This window comes from Mus pahari, chromosome 21 (genome assembly GCF_900095145.1).
Source record: "Mus pahari chromosome 21, PAHARI_EIJ_v1.1, whole genome shotgun sequence".
NCBI classification, from domain to species: Eukaryota; Metazoa; Chordata; class Mammalia; order Rodentia; family Muridae; genus Mus; species Mus pahari.
In genome coordinates this window covers 16,809,253-16,810,513 of record NC_034610.1, presented here as the reverse complement: position 1 = coordinate 16,810,513, position 1,261 = coordinate 16,809,253, and the positions used below count along the sequence as shown (strand labels likewise).

General features: G+C 32.0%; 1 protein-coding gene across 3 annotated transcripts in view; it reads right to left on the bottom strand.

Moving 5' to 3' along the window:
* LOC110338283 (zinc finger protein 54-like) overlaps positions 1-1,261 on the bottom strand; it is a 91,818-nt gene that overhangs the window by 6,497 nt on the left and 84,060 nt on the right. For 2 of the 3 annotated variants that reach the window (XM_029532854.1, XM_029532853.1), the window contains one exon: positions 510-592. In XM_029532854.1, the coding sequence (XP_029388714.1) occupies positions 510-539 (30 nt within the window). In that variant the 5' untranslated portion in view covers positions 540-592. Of the gene's footprint in view, positions 1-509; positions 704-1,261 lie in introns of those variants that run through there. The other variant, XM_021221577.2, reaches the window with a different exon arrangement.

The window sequence follows — 1,261 nt, the reverse complement described above, 5'->3', positions numbered from 1 at the left end:
CCAGAAAGAAGAAAACAGATCTTTCCTCATATGCAGAATCTACACAACAATATTTGCTTATGGAAACCATGTACATGGGGACACAAAAGAACATGGAGAAAAGAGAACAAGAAAGATTAAATATTAGGGGTTGAGATAGGACTGAATGTAGGTTATGACCTCCAGTTATATGATATAACGCTAACTGCTTTTCTAGTTCTAATTCATATGTTTTTTTCTTGTAATGCCACAATATTTTTTTTTTGGTGGTGGGTAAGTACATCAAAATATATCAGACATTGAAAATACTAAATCAAATGTATCTCCAGAATTTTTGTTCCCAGTGACTAATTTAACCATATTAAAGTTCATTTGGTTATATAGATTTTGGGCCTGGTTATTTTTAGCGTGTGATTTTGTTTTTTTGTTTCCAAAGTGTCTTATAATAAATAATTATAAAAGCAGAAAATTAAAGGCTTGAAATACCTGAAAATACCATTTCTAGAAAAGAAGCGAACATGACCACGCACCTGGGACATGTTTACTGGAAAATCATCCATTTAGGTCTCTCTGAGTTTCTCTTTCAGGAACAATGAATAGCTGGCTTGTGGTCCTTTCATATAAGGGATCAAAAAGAAAAAGAAAAAGCAGAAATCAACATTGAAATATATTAAAAAATAGTGTCAAACCACATAAAAAGATTCAAATATCAGAATACTATGAGGTGTCCTGTCAATGATCCCTAAACCAAGACAACATGAGACCATATATGAAGGGAGGGAAAGTCGCCATCAAACATATTGTTCCATCTAGAAAAATAATCTCTTTAACTTGATGTAGCAATATAAGTGCATTTCAAGATAGTCCAAATTAACACAATTCATTTCACTAATGAAGCCTAGTATATAATAAATTACAGGAAAATATGCACAAGAGAAATAGATGAGTAGCCATGAAAACATGGGAATAATAAATTTTATGTGGAAAATAGATAAATACAGGAAAACTAGGAAGTAATCATCCATAAGTGAAACAGCAAAAATACTAATTCTCACAGAGAAAGAATAATGGTACAAATAATCCTACCAACAACAACAACATAGTGAAAGCATGAGGAATAAAACTCCCATGAACAAAAAATGTAGCCATATGGACAAACTTCAATTAAATAAACAAATCCTCAAATTAAATAAATCTAGCATGTGACATAGCTCTTCTATTCCTTCGCATAAGCTCAAAGGAATCAATGTCCTACTCCACAGATGTTCACTGCTGCTCTACT